General features: G+C 40.5%; 1 protein-coding gene across 1 annotated transcript in view; it reads left to right on the plus strand.

The window, feature by feature from the left end:
• Nucleotides 1-4,058: 4,058 nt before the first annotated feature.
• mctp1a (multiple C2 domains, transmembrane 1a) overlaps nucleotides 4,059-17,652 on the plus strand; it is a 606,655-nt gene continuing 593,061 nt past the window's right edge. The window contains exon 1 of the mRNA XM_034170058.1: nucleotides 4,059-4,900. Within this exon, the coding sequence (XP_034025949.1) occupies nucleotides 4,421-4,900 (480 nt within the window). The 5' untranslated portion in view covers nucleotides 4,059-4,420. The remainder of the gene's footprint in view (nucleotides 4,901-17,652) is intronic.

Consider the following 17,652-nt stretch of genomic DNA (forward strand, 5'->3'; position numbering starts at 1 on the left):
AAACACTGTGTATCTTACAATGTTTTCTGTCACTAGTTTTCTGATGTTATCCAGCAGGAGTGGCACCCACTGTGGTCTGCTCCTGGAGCCCGTGTGCTTCAAGCTTTGACATATTGTGCCCTGCTGTGTGCCTGGGTTATGAGTAATGGTTTTTTGTGTAATGGCGTCTTCGATTAGCTGGAAGCAGTCTGGCCATTCATCTGTGACCTCTGCCATCAACAAGGTGGTTTTGCTGACTGGGTTTTTCTCGTTTTATACACTAAATTCTCTGTACAGTCGACCCTCATGCTGACTGTGTACAACAATGGCACAAAACTTGTAGATTAACATTCTCATATTGGATCTGGAAGTTGAAATAACTTACTTATCTTTAATATAATTATATTATTACAGCATTATTATTATTATTATTATTATTATTATTATTATTATTACTACTGCATTATAGCAACAACAACAATGCTACTACTGCTACTACTACTAATTATTATATTAGTAGTATCATCATTATTATCATCTAATTTTCCTTGTGATTTGGCACTACTGTGATGAATAAACAGTTACGTTAATACAGGTCATGGTGGGTAGAGTCAAGGTAAGATAAGATAAAATAAGATAAGCGTTAAGGCACTTTAATGAAAAATGATTGTACAAAGTGGCAAATTATACAGTATTTCTTGTCTTTCTGATGCCTGATTCTGTTTTTTCTCTCTGTTTAAGGTGCAGCTCCATCCAGAAATGGGAGTTGTGTTTGTGTTGGCGACCCTCCTGTCCTGTGCACCAACAGCAATTCTTGTATATCCGTCCATGAATTGTTCTGTGAATTGTTGCTGTAATTTATGTTTGTAGCATGGCCCAAGCAGAGGGTCACCCCTTTGAGTCTGGTCTGCTTGAGGTTTCTTCCTCAGAGGGAGTTTTTCCTTACCACTGTTGCTCTGGGGGTTGGTAAGGTTAGACCTTACCTGTGTGAAGCGCCTGAGGCAACTCTGTTGTGATTTGGCGCTATATAAAGGAAAATAAATTGAAATTGAATTGAAATTGAAATTACCCCTGTGAAGCACCTGGACTGGAGTGACATAGTTGTAATTTTGTGCTATAGAAATAAAGTGAATTGAACTGAAACTGATAAAGAATTTTAACTGAATTGATACCATCTGGGTGAAAATGAGATTATGAGTGAAAGTGGAGATTATATGTGACTGAGATTACACATATGCATTGGAATCAGTTATGTCTTGGATGACCCATAATGGAGGTGGCTGACCTAAAGGTTTTCTCATGTTCTGTTTTCTATGATACAACAAGAAAGTAAAGCTCTACATTTGGACATATTCATACAAATTCCCACAAACATGCATAGGTTTGTCTTAAAACCTTCAGAAATGCATGTTTTCATTTTGGTTAAGTTTAGGACTGGGGTTCAGTTTAAGGTTAGGTGTAGGATTACAGTAACCAAAATAAGAAAAAACAGACGAGTGATGATTTTAATTTTCACTGATAATCTGCCATATTGGTGGTGTTGTCATTGCTGCTTCATGGTGGAAAGTATGTTGAATATATGTAAAATCCATGCAAAAATTCCATGAATATAGACAAATTTCTTTAACACCATTTTTCAAACATTCTGCCACATTTTTTTCATGCGAATAGGCTGAAAAGTAGTATCACAGTATTTTTCACTTTTGCGATAGTATATGATGATATTACTGCTTTTGCACTGTAAGACCCCTTCAATGATTATCTTATTTGTGCAAGATTTTAACCCGGACTGTTTTCAACTTCAAATCAGCTCATCATAAATGAAAATCTGGATGAAAAAGTTTATGAATAGAAGATTTTTACATAGTTTTCTATATTTAAAGGGTCTCTGGCTGTCTTTAATTCACAATCATTGTGGTTTAAACACATATCATAATCATAGTTGAACAATATTTCCATGACTGTTATGACTTTTTGCAAAAATGACTTCATAGTGAATTATAGCTGTAAGATAAGTATGTAAAAGGTGTTTTGACTCACTAGTTCAGCAATAAATAAATAAAATGAATGTGTGCATAAGTACCCTCTATTTTTTAGCTGTGCCAAAATGACTGCTGATTTCTAAATTATTGCATACTCGCGTGTTGCCCGTGGGGATCCACGGGCTCTAGATTGGGTAGTGTTTAGAAAGAAGGTAGCTGACATTTTTCAAGGGTGGTAATAAATTATGCAACGTTTCTATAATGAGTTGGAATGGCGTGTGAGTCAGGAATATTTTTAGAAACTTAGACCTCAGGAATTTTTAGAAGAAGAAACCCAACCATTTTATTTCCTGTTACTTATGTAATTTTTAATGTTATTTACTGTCTTAATGTTATTTATAAATTGTTTAGGTTCTTGTTATCATATACACATTATTATATTATTATCATCAGTATTATTATTAATATTATTATTGTCATTATTATTATTATTATTACTTCCATTTTGTCATTTGATTTTTAAATGGACCACAATGGAAATAAGTGTTTTCACTTTCTTGTGTCATCCATGTATATTTAACATATTTACAATTATACGAGTATTATGTACTTACATTGAACTTACTACATAAAAGCATGCATGCATGCACTCGCTTTTAAGAGAATGATGACTTACCGCCCCCTGCTGGAATGGCATGAGTCCAGAATGTAGTTAGCAATGTTCGCTAATATCCATAGCTTCTCCAAAAATATTAGTCCTATCAATGTTCCATTTGGCAGTTCTTATCCTTGACCCAAAACACAATACCATACCAAACGGCAAATGTCAGCTGTCCTCAGTTTGCCCTCAGTTTCTCCGTGATCAAAGTTACACATACACACAGCCATGCACGCACGCAGAGCTTTTTTCTTTTCCACATTCTGCCACAAGCAGCTGCTTCTAATTTAGACACAACAGAGATGGCGGTGCAAGACATCAAATGCAATACACTTCTTACTTATGGTACAGCAACAAAACTAAACTAACTAACTAAACTGACTAAACCAATTGAACTACAAAACACAATGAATTAATAACACTAACAACACTGTTAAACTAACATGAACCACAGTAACAACATTTAAAACCCCCAAACCCCAAACTCCCATGTTGCATTGCAGCACAACGCCCATTGTTTACTGGTTAGCTAAAATAGCTAATTTCTCCAAAAATATTAGTCCTGTTTTCGCAGCGTTCATCTTTGACCTAAAATACATGAGTATACTAAATGGTAAATGTCAGCTCTCCCTGGTTCCTGTGTGATCGAAGCCATACACATGTACGCACACAGAGGCCACTTAGCTATTATAATATGAATTTGGCATTATTTTTAATTATTTCATCAGCACTATTCATCATCAATGTCACTGAAAAATAAATGTTTGTCCCAGGGAGGGTTCTGTACTAGTATGGTGAAAACCGTGCTGAAGGTATATTGTGCAATCCATACTGTGAGGGACTATTACAATTTTATTATCTTACAATTTCACTAGCCGACTCCACGCCTCAGGGTGGGTTTGATTCAGAGACTGAAACGAAAACTTCATCTTCACCAACAAAGCTATCAACACCCACCTATCCTGGATTGCAGCAAACTGTTAGGTCACAACTAAAGCTGCCTCAAGAAGAACCAGTTGCTATTATTACTACAGTACTACTATGACTATTACTACTGCTACTATGACTACTATCGTAGTAGTAGTGTTACTTGCAAAGATGAAGAGGTAAAACGTTCAAAGAAAAATGAAGAGAACAGAAAAGTAGGACACCAACCTGACCAGTAAATCGAGAGCTTCGCTTTTCGGCTCAACTCCCTTTTTGTCACAACATTATGATAACACTCATGCAATACCGTCCCTGGTACACCGGTTCTCTGGCCAATCTCACTCTCCACTGTCCTCTCACTCCTGAACAAGACCCCTAGGTACTTGAACTCCTTCACTTGGGGCAAGACCTCATTCCTCACCCAGAGTAGACAATCCATTTATTTACAGTATTTATAGTTTTTTTTTGGTGGGGTGCATAATACATATTGAACATTTGGCCCAAGTATAATATATAAATGCAGAATGTGTCATATTATGAAACCTCCCATCACAGACTAATGACATGTCTGACCAGAAGGAGGCGCTCCTTTCACTGGTAACCTGAAGATCAGGGGAAGTTTAAGGACCTTGGACAGAGCAGAGACCTTTGAATGTTTGAGTGAAGCTTCAACACCGACTCCAGCTTCAGGTCGCCACATGACGCTTTTGAAAGGCGCTGCGGTGCCGTTCGCAGATTGACACCTCTTGGTGTAAGAACGTGCCCTCCTAAACTCCTCATCATCACCGGCAGTGGAAGTGCTCCTGCAGCAGCCCAAACTGTGCCGTCCTTCCTGCAGACTGTGCGCAGTCTGGCCGGCTGCTGCGCGGGGACCATGGAAGACAAAAGTAAGGACGCCAAGGGGCAAGAGTCCTACCAGCGGAGGATCTGGAAGAATTTCCAGGAGAAAACCAAACCGTGGCTCAGCCCGAAACTCGGATCGGAGCGACGCAGCGGCGGTGGCGCGGAGAGCAGCAAAAAGGAATCGGGCTTGTGGATGTTTAAGAGGAAAAAGAAACAGCTGGACCGGGTCTTCTCGTCGTCTCAGCCGAACCTGTGCTCCCCTGCGCCGCCGCCGTCTGAAGGAGACCAGACGTTCACCGGCGGCGGAGGCGACTCGGTCCCCGGAACCAGCGGCGACGGCCAGCTCCTCCTGAAAGGAGGAAAAGCGGAGCTGACGGCGCTGCCCGTGTCCCAGCTGGTCACGCAGCAGCAGAAGAGCTCCTCTCTGGGCTCGGCGTGCTTTGAGAAGCTGGTGGTGGAGCCGGTGGTGGTTGGAGAGGAGGAGCTGCTGCGTAAAAACGCAAGTGATTCCGTGAGTAGATAAAACATCTAATGGCTTTGGCACAGGATGGAAGTGCGTGTGCACTTCAGTTAGAAATGGAAAAACGGCGTAAGTTTGCGCTCCTGCAGCCATGTGGTGCCTCGTTTCTATCCTGCAGGGCTGCAAGGGTCAGAACAGAAATGAGTGACCAGTACCGTCCTGATCAACATGCACTGACCTCATTTGTGCCACACTGCCCATTCTTGCAGACAAGCTGCATTCTGCGTGCCCCCCTCCCCCATCTTAATTTTCATGAAAGTGGCCATTTGGGAAATTATGTAACGTATCAGTAGACTGTGTTGGCAGGTGAATTCCCTCCCTGCTCCGCATGCTGAGTCAGAAAGCCAGAAACACAATAAAGGGTTAGAGATGGTGGAGGCCGGTGAGGTGAAAGCTGCTCCAAAAATCTACAGAAAATATGACACCTTATTATGGACACATACACTTCTTGTCCACATTAAGTAATCATGGTGAAAAGGGTGTTTCATGGAGGTGCCTCAGTTTTGTTTGTTTGTTTGTTTTTTTACAGAATTTTTGAGAGGCTGGAATTCAAAGGAAAAGTTGCTGCTTTTGCATCATCTGCCCAAACATAGTTTTAAAAGTGGCCATGATGATTACACACAGGGGGGTAAATAAATAAATGGACTGCATTTATATAGCGCTTTTCCATCTGCATCAGATGCTCAAAGCACTTTACACATCAATGCTTCACATTCACCCCGATGTCAGGCTGCTGGCATACAAGAGGCCCACGACACACCGGGAGCAACTAGGGGATTAAGGACCTTGCCCAAGGGCCCTTAGTGATTTTCCGGTCAGGCTGGGATTTGAACCGAGTATCCTTTGGTCTCAAGCCCAACACTTAACCACTAGACCATCACCTCCCCTGTGGCAATGCACTGTTCTGTAGAAGGTGGTGGAACGTTTGGACAGTATTTTCTTTGTATCTTGGTGTCTTTGTCTTGCTGGATTTGTCTCTGTCTTGTCCTCTGTGCGTTGCTGTTGTTTCTACTCTTTTCCTTGTGTCTGTCTGGTTGTTTTGAAGATATCACCATGGACAGACAGACATGGCTATTACAAAAGCCTCTTTCCACTTCTTGGTAAGGCAAAAACAAACAAAAAACATATCAGCATATGGCTCAGAACAGCAGATATTTAAAAAAAAAAATCTGAATTTCTGCCTGATCCTGGTGTGTTATGATGTGATGGCCAAGTGTTGTTGAATCTTATGTTGTGAATTGTGCCACTCTAATTTTGTGATTGCATTATAAAGAAACACGTATAGTGACATCATCAGGCATCAGCATTCAACATTCAATATTTTGCCAACAGTTTTGAATAAAAAAAAGGATTTATCCTTCAAAGGCAGGTATATAAATGGGCTCCAATGGTGAAATTTCCACATAGTATATAAATTAGTTAAATTTTCATTTAACATTACATTTCTTTCTTTCTTTCTTTTCCAGTAATGACTATAATATTACTTGCTCTTTAATGTTCACAGGAATTGTGGTATGTGGCCTCCACCTTGTAATATCCTAATAAATGTGCGACACTTTATTTGACTAGATGTCACGATTGACTCAACGGACACCTCGTCCACGCAGAAATGGAACTTTCCCTATATGATCTTTTTCTTTGTCATTTTCAAAAAGTGTTCTGTTAACATGGCACAATTTCAAGAAACATTTCCATCCACATGACAAAGGCTGTAGTACATATGCCAGGCCTGTATGTGGCACTGCAACACTTCCACAAGACGTGGAGCGCACGCATAAGGAGCTAATCAATGTAGCAGCAGAAGGCAGAACTTTACAAAGTGGCACCCTGAATAAATGTAAAGTCTTTTAATCCATTCTGGGTGCATTTCTCACCCTGAGCTGGAGGATACCGGCACATTGTTCCACCATCAACAAGAAGAAAAAAATAACTTATTTTAAAAGCTGAAAGTATTTTCTGCAATTATTCTATTTATTTACAACCATCCTTCATAATGTTGCCAACTTGGTGACTTTCTCGCTAAATCTGGCGACTTTCCAAACCCTCTTGACGACTTATTTTCTCAAAAGCGACTAGCAACAAATCTATTTTCAATTCAATTCAATTTATTTTTATTTATATAGCGCCAAATCACAACAGAGTTGCCTCAAAGTGCTTCACACAGGTAAGGTCTAACCTTACCAACCCCCAGAGCAACAGTGGTAAGGAAAAACTCCCTCTGAGGAAGAAACCTCAAGCAGACCAGACTCAAAGGGGTGACCCTCTGCTTGGGCCATGCTACAGACATAAATTACAGAACAATTCACAGAACAATTCACGGACGAATATACAAGAAATGCTATTGGCACACAGGACAGGAGGATCGCCAACACAAACACAACTCCCATCTCTGGATGGAGCTGCACCTTAAACAGAGAGAAAAAACAGAATCAGGCATCAGAAAGACAAAAACTACTGTATAATTTGCCAGCATTAAACAACAAGAAAAACAGAAATACTAAGGTGATCGCCGGCCACTAGCCCCAAGCTTCACTAAAAGACCCAGAATTTAGGTAAAGTTGAGGCCGCAGCCCGCTCCAATTACTAATAAATGAATTAAAAGAGTAAAAAGCGTAAAACAAAACTGTACCAGTATGCTAGCCATGTGAAAGGGAAAATAAGTGCGTCTTAAGTCTGGACTTGAAAATCTCCACAGAATCTGACTGTTTTATTGATGCAGGGAGATCATTCCACAGAACAGGGGTACGATAAGAGAAAGTTCTGTGACCCGCAGACTTCTTATTCACCTTAGGGACACAAAGTAGTCCTGCACCCTGAGAACGTAAAGCCCGGGCCGGTACGTAAGGTTTAATTAGGTCAGCTAGGTAGGGAGGTGCCAGTCCATGAATAATTTTATAGGTTAGTAGCAGAACCTTAAAATCTGATCTCACTGGGACAGGAAGCCAGTGAAGGGATGCCAAAATAGGTGTAATGTGGTCGAACTTTCTGCTTCGTGTCAAAAGTCTGGCTGCAGCATTTTGAACCAATTGGAGACCCCTAATGCTAGACTGCAGTAAACCAGAAAATAGAACATTGCAGTAGTCCAATCTAGAAGAGATAAATTCATGGATCAGGGTCTCAGCATCAGCCATAGACAGGATGGGACGAATCTTCGCTATATTTCGCAGGTGGAGGAAAGCAGTCCTAGTAATATTTCTAATGTGGAGGCCAAAGGACAACAAAGGTGTGTAATAAAAATGTTATTGTGCTGTTTTGCACCTGTCTTAAAGTAACCCTGAGAATGTATTTGTTATTTAATTTTGTTTTAGCACTCTGGGGTCAGTCTGAACTGGGAGCGAAGAGCTGGATGTACTTGTTACACTGATAGCACGACTTTGTTTTCGTAACCACTAACGACTGGGAGTGAAGCATGCTGGGATCATTCTGAACTGGGAGTGAAGAACTGCTTTTATTATATCTTTGAAATAACTTTCAGATGCCTGTTGATTAAAGAAATTATGTGCGCCAGGGAGGTTGAGTTGGCCACTCACCCTCCCTTCGCGGACACACTAGAAAAGAGGGAGTAGAACCATGCTTCAACAGAGTCTGCTGCGGGTTAACGTACGAACGCCCAGCCGGTTGACAGGCGCACTCTGCTGAAGGTGTTGGCTCTCCACCTTAAAGGCGTCACGGTAAGAGAAAAATGCGCTGCAACCACTTGTGTTTGATGTAACTGCTTTTGTGGGGAATAAATATACGCCTTTTTATTCTAGCAAAATGCAGTCTGTGTGATCATTTCTGTGTGCCGATCTGACCGAACCTTGTGTTTCAAAACATAAGGATCAAAAATTACCCCAAGGTTCCTCACTTTGTCAGTGTGATGTATGACACACGAGCCGAGGCTGAGCGTTAACTGGTTAAATTGATACCGATGTCTCACTGGACCAAGAACCATCATTTCAGTCTTATCAGAGTTTAAAAGTAGGAAGTTTCTAGCTACTTTTCATGGCGTCACTGGAGACTTTTCTGGTGTTTGGCAACTCAGAACATGTATTGATCTAGTCTCTGTTCTCACAGAGCGGCAGGGGATTTCCTCACTTCAGCTGCAGCTGTAAAGCACTGAGCAGAGGGATATCTACAAGTTGGTAAGGTTAGACCTTATTTGTGTGAAGTGCCTTGAGGGAACTTCATTGTGATTTGGTACTATATAAATAAAATAAATCAAATCCTCCGCATTCAAAGTGCAAATGAAACACGCATGCGCAATGCCTCTGGGGCTGTTCCCGCATTGAATGACAAACCTCACTCAGACTCGGTCAGCCTACTTACCTCGATTGCTGCGCTGTGTGCCACTGTGATTAATTAGTCGACAGACTTTGAGAAGCCCTGGCCTTGAGAACCTATTTTATTTTGAGAAGTGATTGCCAATTCTAATGGAAAACTAAATAAACAAACCAAGAATCAAGTTTATTTGTAGTTCTAAATATTTTAAAGTGTTTTTACTCACTTTTTGTCTCTTTCACAACTTTTTTTTCAAAACTTTATTTCATCATCAAACAAAGGACAAGGCCACAATAACATTCACAGTATTGTCATTATAAATAGAAAGAGATAGAAAATAAAGTAAAATAAATTGTACAAGAATCAAAGTAAAGGTATTCTTTAACATCGCAGCACAGTGTCTTAGTGGTTAGCACTGTTGCCTCACAGCGAGAAGGTTGTGGGTTTGTATGTTCTCCCCATGTGTGTGTGGGTTTCCTCCGGGTGCTCCGGTTTCCTCCCACATCCAAAGACATGTGTGTTAGGTGGATTGGAGTCTTTAAAATTGGCCGTAGGTGTGTGTGTGTGTGTCTGTGTTTGTTTGTCTGTTTGTGGCCCTGCGACAGACTGGCATCCTGTCCTGGGTGTACCGCGCCTCGCGCTCTATGACTGCTGGGATAGGCTCCAGCGATAGCCTCCCCGCGACCCTTAATTGGACTAAGCTGTAGAAGATGGATGGATGGATTCTTTAACATTAATTCTCTTTAAAAAGTTCTTTATAGAGCATGACAGTTTTGTGACATTTGGGAGCGTCTGCTTATATGTTGTTCAAATTCAGCCAGAAGTCCCTTTTCAATATTCTGCATTTATGACTATGGAATTTACCAAACAATATTTAAAAATTGATAATGTATTCATTGGTCTCTCCCACAATGTTTTTTCCCCCGACAGGATCTGTTATGACATTATATTATAATGCAGATCATATGCAGATTAGATGATATCATTTAGCGACTTCTAGCAACTTTTAGAACAGCCAATAGCTACTTTTCTTACTGAGCACTTGGCAACACTGAGCCGTTGTCTCTTCAGCATTCTGCTTGTGATGAAAATAAATCCCATTAATGATGAACCAAGAAAAAAAAAGTTAAATTACACATCTAACAACAACAACATGTCATTCATTATGAGCACTTAAGTTTAGAGATGTAGAGCAATGACATCATCATTTCAGTAAAGTTCTGTATTGGCTGTCCACACAAAAACATGAATCTTGTTTTTTCAAATTTAGATTTCAGATTTCAGACAACTTTATTGATCCCTAAAAGGGAAATTACGTTTACACTTCAATTACCTCGGTGAGGTAAAGTGGGTGAAGGCTGCAGCAGGATGGGCCCGCGCAGCCCAGCTTGGGGGTTGAAGGCTGCAGCAATAAAAACCGCACTGCCTTCGAGTCCCACGCTGTCTCCACTCTGGGACCCGTTTACAAAAAGTAGGATTTTCGGGCTCTGGAAGCTCTGTGTAGACAAAACATCAATACAATACAAAACTTTTGGAGATATGCCTAAAACCGTCTCTGTGTGACGGTACCTGAGGCTTCAAGTAATGAAGCGTGTTCTGAAGTATGTGGCTGAGCAGCTCAGCGAAATGTCAAAGCCACAAAACATAAATGAGCTTTTATTCCACCATCACAAGACATTGTGTAATGATTGTTAAAAAGCAGCCATTCTTCTTCGCTTATAACTGATCCTGCCATATGTCATAAGTAAAACAGGGTAAGTCCTGATTAGTATTTGGCTGGGAGCATGCTTGAAGAGAGAGAGAGAGAGAGAGAGAGAGAGAGAGAGAGAGAGAGAGAGAGAGAGAGACAGAGAGAGAACCATACGTAAGACTTGTGCCAAATCCCAGTGTGGATCTGCACTGAATCTGCTGTGTGCTGAGTAACTGGAAGCACCCAAAAGACACACAACAGCAGTGTTTGCTAACATGATTTTTTTTTTTTTTTTTTTGCCAAATTCCATTTTCCAAAATATGCTACAAGCACACAGTTCATCAGCAGCTTCATAAGTACGCAACTGCATGTGTTTTTCACCTTTTTCTATTGGAGGAGCATTGCAAGATGAAAACATGGCACCATCTGGGCAGATGAGCCTCTGTGTTAATAATGTAGAGAAAATTAAGAATCAAATGGCTTTAAACTACAAATTTTTACTTGTGCAATTCAGACAATATTGTTTGAGCACAAGGTTCAATGTTAACACTTGTTCACACCCTAAAACTAGAAATGGTAAATACACCACACAAGTTTCATAAAGAACTGGACTGAAAGAACTGGAAACTTTAAATTGACTGTAGGTGTGTGTGCAAGTGTGAATCAGCTGGTCTGTCTACGGTGCATCTGGAAAGTATTCACGGTGCTTTTTCCACTTTTTCCACATTTTGTTATGTTACAGCCTTATTCCAAAATGGATGAAATTGATTTTTCCCCTCAAAATTCTACACACAATACCCCATAATGACAATGTGAAAAAGTTGTTTGTTTTGATTTTTTTTTTAGATTTTTGCAGTTGATTGGACACAATCTGGAAAGGTGCACACTTGTCTACATATAAGGTCCCACAGCTGACAGTGTATGTCAAAGCACAAACCAAGCATGAAGTCAAAGGAATGGTCTGTAGACCTCTGAGACAGGATTGTCTGAGGAAGGGTACAGAAACATTTCTGCTGCTTTGAAGGTTCCAATGAGCACAGTGACCTCCATCACCCATAAATGTAATGGAAGAAGATCCATCAGGACTCTTCCTAGAGCTGGCCGCCTGTCTAAACTAAGCAATCGGGGGACCTAAGTCAGGGAGGTGACCACGAAACAGAGGGTCACTCTGTCAGAGCTCCAGCATTCCTCTGTGGAGAGAGGAGAACATTTCAAAAGGACAACCATCTCTGCAGCAATCCACCTATCAGGTTTGTATGGTAGAGTGGCCAGATGGAAGCCACTCCTTAGTAAAAGACACATGGCAGCCCACCTGGAGTTTGCAAAAAGGCACCTGAAGGACTCTCAGACCATGAGAAACAAAATTCTCTGGTCTGATGAGACAAAGATTAAACTCTTTGGTGTGAATGCCAGGCATCATGTTTGGAGGAAACCAAGCACCATCCCTACAGTGAAGCATGGTGGTGGCAGCATCATGCTGTGAGGATGTTTTTCAGTGGCAAAAACTGGGAAACTAGTCAGGATTGAGGGTAAGATGAATGCAGAAATGTACAGAGATATCCTGGATGAAAACCTGCTCCAGAGTGCTCTTAACCTCAGACTGGAGCAAAGGTTCATCTGTCAGCAGGGCAGTGGCCCTAAGCACACAGCCAAGCAAAACTGTGGACTTTATATCGACTCTTTCAGGTCTCTGTTTAAAAAAAAAAACCTATAGGTGACATCACACAGGGTTTGTCCAGTATACAGTCTACTAGGACTTTTGGAGAAAATCTGTTTCTAGTTACTGTATGTTCCATTTTTTTAAGTATTGACAGAAAAATGTCTTGGCTTTTATGAAAGTCGTTATTGAAGGTTTAATCTGTTTTCAGTTGTGTTCAATTTTCTAAAATGAATTTTTGTTGTCAGTAAGCTTTTCTGAAGCTGCTTAACCAGTACAATATTCCATGTAAAGAAATTACGAATAACTGAAGTTTTATATTTGCACAGTGACAGTGTTCAGATTAGATCAATTTTCTTTTTTTTTGTTTCCTGTTTTTTTTTTTTTGGCCTGTGTGAGACACTGTTGAGGCACAATTCTGCTGTTTTGTCCAGAGTGTGAAAATGTTAATTCTGGGTTTGGGGTCACACGCAAACAGAAAATGTCCAGATTTTAATCTGCTGTCTGGGATGTTAGATGAGGGACAGACTGATGAATTCTGTCACGTCTGCAGCAACCAGAGAGGCCAATACAAAAACTAGAGTCCGCAGTCGCACTGAGACATCTCCCGGGAAGGAGGCATGGCTGCTATTTTGGATCAGTGGGCAGCGCGCATAGACACTCAGTGAGTCTCCTCAAGGAACAGGTGGAATATGCCACAAAGCTGCACATGTTGGCAATGCAACAAACAGAAGGAAGAAGCTGTCAGAGCACGTAGCTGCCTGGCAACCATAGTAGCTGGACCCACAATGCAAACTCCCAGACTAGGCAAGGCAAAAATCAGGACTGACAAAGAGAGCTTGAATGTGTACAAGACAACAAACTGGTGCTGGTGTGGTGACTGGAAGGAGGTTAAATAGGACAGGGGTTAGCAAGGTGCATGTGAGGAACAATCTAGAAAGGGGTGTGGCTAGTGAACTGAGATTAAACACTGTGCAAGATGGGGAGGAAGAGAATGCATAAAGTGAAGTGATGTAGGATACAGAGATGCGTGAGCAGGTGCCAAGAGTGAGAGTGAAAGAAAACACAGAGCAAACAGAAACAAAGTGAAAGACAAAGATGTGAGGCAGGTGCAGAGATGTGAAGTGAGAACATAATCGGATGGGTGTGAGGGAAACAGGGAACTGTGAACCGAGGAGATAAACAGATGACAGTACAAATAATCAAAGACTAAATAATTAACAGAAAGCAAAACCTGATAAGTAAAAGCATAACTGCTGACAATAATGACAACAACAAAATAAACAAGTGATAACCTAATGAAAACTACATGAGAATAAATAGGGATAAATACTAAAACTAAACAAACTAAGAAAACAAGGTGGTAAAACAAACCATAAGAAAAGCAGTGACAAAACAATAACAGAAAACAAAACCTGACATTAAAGCACAACAAATGTTACAAATGAGAGAAACTAAATAACCAAGTGAGAAATTAATGAACAATGAATGAAAACATAACTGACTGAAGAAAACTAGAACAGAAGTGAACGAAAGGTCAAAGTAAAAAGTAACAAAGAAAAGTGATAACATAACAGAGAATAAACCAGGATGAAATTTAACAACTAACTCAAAGCTGGGGCAGATAGAGAACAACAGAAAGGGGGGAAAAAATGGGCCCACGCCCTGATCAGGCCAAAACCATAACAGAAGCGAGAAATCATTTCCTTCCATAAGTAAGTAGTTTAGGTTATTCTTGTTACTTTGTCCATGACGTTTGGTCGATAAACTGGTGTATGTTGCTGCCATGCCTGTGTAATGGAGAAATCCGCTGGTCCGAGGACACAGACCATTAAATTTTCACTTATGTCTAGTTGATATTTTCCCCTGCTCGACTGATATCTAGTTAAAATACTTGTCGTTAGTGATTAAAATTTTTCGACAAGACCAACGATTTTTTTTCAAATTTGCGCCTTAAATAACTGCACTGCTGCCTGTAAAAGTATGCTGTGTCCACACGCAATAACAAATTGATTATTGGAGTTTTACTGTAACAATCTGAGCATTTATAAACCACCTGGAGTAGAATTTTACTCAAAGCTGAATTAATTCAGGATACAACAATGGATTTACCATGTGAAATAAATTAATGGAGACTGTGTGCACAGTCTGGATTGTGTGTATGAGTAACAAAATGATTATTGGATTTTTACTGCAATGAAAGTATTTCAGCTAGAACAGATCAGATCTGTGTACACTTTCAACAGTAATATTTTGGAATGTGTGGGTGTCAGGGTAAGTTTTTTACTATACTTACATAATATAATGTGAATTCATTTTACAGGCTCAATATGCAGTTAAGAACACTATTTTCACACGTATTTTGCAAGCTTTTTTCCATGTATGTTCACTCGCGTATTTATGTCTGCATTGAAAATGCATCTGAAAACCTGTCACATCCGGGCATTTCGTCAATATTTTACCCGGTTAGGAGGTGTCATGTCGCTCTCCGTGAAGGGACATTCACATTAAGTAGGCAGCATGGGAACTGCAGACTCTAGTTCGCATATTGGGCTGTGTGACAGCAACCGTACAGGCTTTTATTTTGAAATATAGGCTCTTATTGATATTATGGAAGTGTGACATAAACAGGCTTGTTGTTTTCAAAAATGAAATGAAGTGCGTGTGTGAATGAGTGACAGAGAAAATTAAGGTAATAATTTGCATGAACATTACTGAGTGGAATGGAGGCAAAATAAAGAAGTTAGAATAATTTAAATTAAATAATTCTGCTAACTACTAACACCAAAATCTTTAAATTAAATTGGTTCAAATTTATTAACAGTGTAGAACAGGGCTATTCAGCTATATTTTTCCGGGGGCCAAATTTGTTAGAATACTATGATCTGTGGACTGGACATTCTCGTGACCTGTACTATTACTCTCAGATGGACAATTGACACAAATGCTGCTGCATTTCTTTTTCCCTTTTTATTTAACAGAACATCAAAAGTGTGGGAAAGTGCAGCAGCCTGTCATTAAAATCACATGCGAAAATGTCTATTTTTTTTTTTATTTTTATAAAAGCAGTCAGCTTTTGAACCACATCAGACACTGTTTTATCCCTCCCCTGAAGACTCAGATTAAGACCATTCAAATGATGCATGATATCACTTAAAAAGCACATTTCAGAGACAAATTTCTCATCCAGCATTTTTGTCAGAAATGTTTCAGCCCTCTTGTGCTTGCATTCACATAGAAAGGTGATAATTTCCTCCCTCAGTTCACAGACCACCTGATGTTGTGTAAAATTAGGTCAGAGTGCTCAGCTGACATATCAACAAGTAGTCTGTGAAACAACCTGTGCTGAAGACTGGATGTTGCTGTGATAAAGTTCACTGCAGCAATCACAGAGTCCATGGTGCTTTTCAACTCACCACTGAGCTGAGAGCAGATGACACTGGTGAACGAGACAGTGTAGAGACTGTAGTTTTGGTGCAACAGCAGACAGTCGTGCAGACAGTCCTTTGATCCTTCCTGTCATTGAGGGAGCTCCATCTGTAACCAGCAGGTTAAGACGTTCTAGGTCTAGTCCATCGTCTTTAAAAAAGCAATAAGCTTTTTGAAAATTATTTCCCCTGTTGTTTGTCCTTCCAGTGGAGTTAGGCCCAACAGATCCTCCTTGAAACAGTCACCGTTGAAAAACTACACATACAAAGTTGTGCTATATCAGAGCTGTCACTTGACTCATCCACAGCCAGCGACATGAATTCAACTTTCTTCAGTTGAGTTAGTCTCGAAAACATCTGTGGCTAAAGCATCCACTCGTCTTGCAGCTGTTGTATATGACAGAGGGATTGACTTGATTGAAGACATTACCCGCTGTTTTAGCTTGTCTTCCGCTACCACCTCGTCGATGCCAACTAATATACATTCTTTCACTGTTTCGGAGTCAGTGAATGGCATTTTCTTTTTAGCAAGAACCCACGCAACACGCAGGGATGCTGCTGTTGTCTTCTGTTGCAGAGTGCAGCTACGGGAGAAGATTGCAGTGCTTCGCTTGTAGTTCAGATTAAGTCCTTTTATTTTTGTTTGACGAGCATCAGAACCTGGTGGATATTCATTGTCAAAACAGGAGTGAGTTGTAATGAAGTGCCTCCACATGTTATATTCCTTATTCACCAAGCAACAGTCAGAAGACAGCAGGCACATAGGATTGTCTTCGGCATTTTCTACGTGCACATATTTATCAGTCCAGTCATTATTAAATCTTCTATTTTCATTGTCAACTTTACATCTCTTTTCCTTTGAATGCGCCGTGTTGTTGTCGTCTTCTTCATTCGAGTTTATTGGCAGTTTGCAAACCAATACACTGCCGCCACCAACTGTTCGAGTGCCCGCAATGCCTTCACGTGAGGTGGGGCTGTTTGGAAACAGTGCTGACATGCCATAAAGGATCAGCTTGCTGCAAAGTGCCACAAAGTGTCGTAAAATGCCGAAAATTGGCGAATGTGCTTTGTAGCAGCTTTTGATTGTGTATTTATTAATATTTATGGGCAAATGGGCCGGTCCAAACTTATTAAAGGGCTGGTTCTGGCCCGTGGGCCGTCAGTTAAATAGCCTTGGTGTAGAGGACAAACCAAATTAAGTATATGAAACCGCTTAATTAAATGCTTTGCTAAACTTGAGTTAGTCTGACTATACGCCTCTTGTGTGAACTCAGTAGTGGCTGAATTAAAATTTATTAAAAAAACATGCAAATTACTATTTTAGTTAGCTTTTTTAAATGAGCAAATCATTCATTTTAGACTGTGGAATACTCTAAAAAATATTTCACTTCTGTGGGCTGATCCTCATTACGTGTAAACTGAAATCAAAATGCCAGCATTGCTGCAGCTTTGAACACTGTTACAAACAACCCCGGTCTACCCTAACCGTTATAACTGGTCCGCTGTACCAATAAAGATCACAGCTTTGACCCCCTAAAACAAACAAACATCACTCATTCATTTTATCATTCCACACCAGGAGCAACATTTGGGAGTAAATCCTAACAGCTTGTCAGCTCACCTGAGCTGAAGTAGGATCCGAAAGCCAGTCCGCAGCTGAAAACCACCGAGGACATAACGGGGGCAGCATCATAAAGTCCCAAAGTTC

This window comes from Thalassophryne amazonica, chromosome 5 (assembly GCF_902500255.1).
Source record: "Thalassophryne amazonica chromosome 5, fThaAma1.1, whole genome shotgun sequence".
Taxonomy (NCBI): Eukaryota; Metazoa; Chordata; class Actinopteri; order Batrachoidiformes; family Batrachoididae; genus Thalassophryne; species Thalassophryne amazonica.